This window comes from Cyprinodon variegatus, unplaced genomic scaffold, assembly GCF_000732505.1.
Source record: "Cyprinodon variegatus isolate N-32 unplaced genomic scaffold, C_variegatus-1.0 Scaffold1587, whole genome shotgun sequence".
NCBI classification, from domain to species: domain Eukaryota; kingdom Metazoa; phylum Chordata; class Actinopteri; order Cyprinodontiformes; family Cyprinodontidae; genus Cyprinodon; species Cyprinodon variegatus.
Genome location: NW_015152040.1, coordinates 37637 through 40674, shown reverse-complemented (window position 1 = coordinate 40674; position 3038 = coordinate 37637). Strand labels below are relative to the sequence as shown.

Genomic DNA, 3038 nt, shown 5'->3' with positions numbered 1-3038 from the left:
TCTTCTCCATTGGGGGCCCCCTGCGTATCTTTGCCTAGGGCCCCACATTTCCTAGATCCGCCCCTGACTGTGGCCCCTAGGTCGCATTTTGCCCCCCCACCCTGGTCAACCCGGTGAAATAATGCAGCTTTTATTTTGAAAAGCGTCAGTGAAGTTTATTCTGTGCAGCTGGAGGTCGTTGTTATCAGGATCTGCTTTCTGCAGCAGATGAGCGGCTCTGGCTGCTGCTCTGCTATTGGCTCCTCAGCATCGGAAGGCTGAGTCAGCTGGGCGGAGGACGGCAGCATGCGGCTCAGGAACCCAGCCGGAGCAGAACCGGAGTGAAACCGGAGCAGAACCCCGATGAGGAGATTGGCCGATCACCTGTCGGCGCCTCACAGGAAGCGCTGAGCGTCATGGTGGCCGGGGAGCTCGTGCAGGAGCATGTGCGCGCGGACACCGGCGCACCTGACGACATCATAGCGGAAAGGAAGAGCCCCCAGCCGCAGGGCGCGCGGCCGGCAGCCGATCCCTGCCCGGATCCGGACCCGGAACCCGGGGCGCAGGAGGGGCCGCCGGATGAAAGAGCCGCGATGCTTCCGAGCGCCGGAGGAGGAAGAGGAGAGGAGGAGGAGGATGAAGGCAGGGCGCTGCAGACCAGGCTGTACCGGCGGCGCTTCGCGGTGCTGATGGTGTTCAGCCTTTACTCCCTGATGAACGCCTTCCAGTGGATCCATTACAGCATCATCGCCAACGTCTTCACGCGCTACTACAACGTCACCAACGACAGGGTGGACTGGCTGTCCATCGTCTACATGGTGGCCTACATCCCGCTCATCTTCCCGGCCACCTGGCTGCTGGAGCGCAGAGGTCTGCGGCTCACCGCGCTGCTGGGCTCCGGCCTCAACTGCGCAGGCGCCTGGCTGAAGTGCGCGAGCGTCAGTCCGACGCGCTTCTGGGTCACCGTCACCGCGCAGGTCATCTGCTCCGTGGCGCAGGTCTTCATCCTCGGCCTGCCGTCCCGCATCGCCTCGGTGTGGTTCGGACCGCGGGAGGTGTCCACCGCGTGCGCCACGGCGGTGCTGGGGAACCAGGTCAGCCCAGAATCGAACCCAGAACCTTCCGGCTGCAAGGCAGCAGACCTGCCTACTGCTCATCATCTGACTTGTTTTATATGACAGAGCAAAATAAGATAATTACATATAAACTACTTAAAATAGAGAAATTTAAATTGAAATCATCTTATCAGTAAATTGTCTCACCTACAATCTCAAAATGAGACAAAAAATAAACTTATTTTAAAGAAAATAGACTTAGGTTTCAGTTTTTTGTAGTGTAGAGGGGCCAGGATCAGTTCTCCTGGGGCGCTGGCCCCTGTTGGCCCCTGCCTACAACCGCCTATGGAAATACAATCTAAGAGCCCCCCCACCGTGGGGGGGCTCTTAGATTGTATTTCCTGCAGTAAAAACTTATTTTAGGATGAAAATTATTTAGATTATTTTACAATGAAGTAGTTTAGATGTTAAAAATGACTGATCTGTGTGATGAAACTCTGAGCTTCTGCTCAGAGTTTCATCACACTCCCATGCTCCCCATGGTGAATATGAGCTATAAACAGGGGGGGAGTGGCAGCCTAGTGGCCATTGCCTGTCTTTGCCTAGGGCCCCACATTTCCTAAATCCGCCCCTGGCTACACTTACTAAAAGTCTTTGGTTTTATTTAAACTACTGAGAGTTTCTTAGTCTTGTACTCATCATGCTGCCATCCATTATTTATTATAGTAAAAATAAAAATCAGCTGTAACTCCTTAGAACCTGGAAGAAGATGAAACTGGGGAACATTCCGATTCTGAATTGGGAAAACAGGGAAAGGTTGAGGAATGAATTTCCGGCTTTAAAAGATGCCGTTCTCTAATGTTCTCCCCTCCGTCTCTCCTCCATGCAGCTGGGCACGGCCATCGGCTTCCTCCTGCCGCCGGTTCTGGTTCCCACCACTCCTGATGATCCGGAACTAACAGGTGAACAGAAACCATAAACTGGTTCCCATTAGAATCCAGTCTGCAGGGAAACATGCAGACAGTTTAAATGGATGAAGTGAAGCTCGTGTCTTTTTAACGTGTTAGTAATATAGTAATGAAGCAGGTGTTGGCGTGTTGACATGCAGTCAGCTGCAGGGTCATGTGGTTCCTTATATAAAGTTGCTCCTCTGCGTCTCCAGCAGCAGCTGCAGATTTCTGGATGTTTTTATTTTTTCTGTCCCGCAGGTCACCACATCAGCATCATGTTCTATGGAACAGCTGCCGTCTCCACGGGCCTCTTCATCCTCGCCCTTCTAGGTAAACACGCACCCAGGCTAGCAGCGCTAACGCTGGGCGCCTGGAACTCCTGACCCCTGGCTGACCTTTGCACTCAGGGAAAGTGGTGTTTACTGCTGCTGAGGATCCTGGGTGTTCAGGGTGACACAGATATTCCAGAGATCCTCCATGTTTGGTTCTGAAACAGGAAGAAGGGAGGGCGCTGGTGGCGCCGGGCTGCTTTGAATAGGATGGAGGCGCTATGCAAAGACAGACTGAGGGCCTCTGTGGTCCCTGGAAACCAGGAGCCTTCCTTTGGTCTCCAGGCGCCACTCTGTATCAGGGGAAAAGCTACCAACAGGGAAAACGCCGCAGCACAGCTGCTCCACTTTCACTGAGTTAGTGCTGCTTCCTGATCCAGCATGGAGAACATTCCTGATGCACAGAACCTTCTAAACGTTTCCACGCCGCTGACACGCAGGGTTTAACTCGTTTCAAGCAAAAACGGTTCAAATGTTTTCTTACTGATCAGACAGAATCAGACTGCATCTATAACTCTAAATATCAGTGTATCGAGGTTCTATCGTGTTTTCAACAACAGGAAAGAATTTAATAAATAGATGTTTCTGTAATAAAGTATAAGAAGAAAAGAACAATCAATCCACTTGACTTGGTTTCCAAGGTTTGAAGACGTTTCGCTTCCATCCAGGAAGCTTTCTCAGTTCAAATGTCTGGATCTGCAGTGAGTTTGAGTCTCTATAGAGAC

General features: G+C 51.9%; 1 protein-coding gene across 1 annotated transcript in view; it reads left to right on the top strand.

Annotated features, from left to right (window-relative positions):
- Positions 1–47: 47 nt before the first annotated feature.
- The window catches only part of flvcr1 (feline leukemia virus subgroup C cellular receptor 1), a 20057-nt gene continuing 17066 nt past the window's right edge, over positions 48–3038 (top strand). Inside the window, exons 1-3 of the mRNA XM_015403876.1 lie at positions 48–1073; positions 1924–1996; positions 2243–2314. Of these exons, the coding sequence (XP_015259362.1) occupies positions 396–1073; positions 1924–1996; positions 2243–2314 (823 nt within the window). The 5' untranslated portion in view covers positions 48–395. The remainder of the gene's footprint in view (positions 1074–1923; positions 1997–2242; positions 2315–3038) is intronic.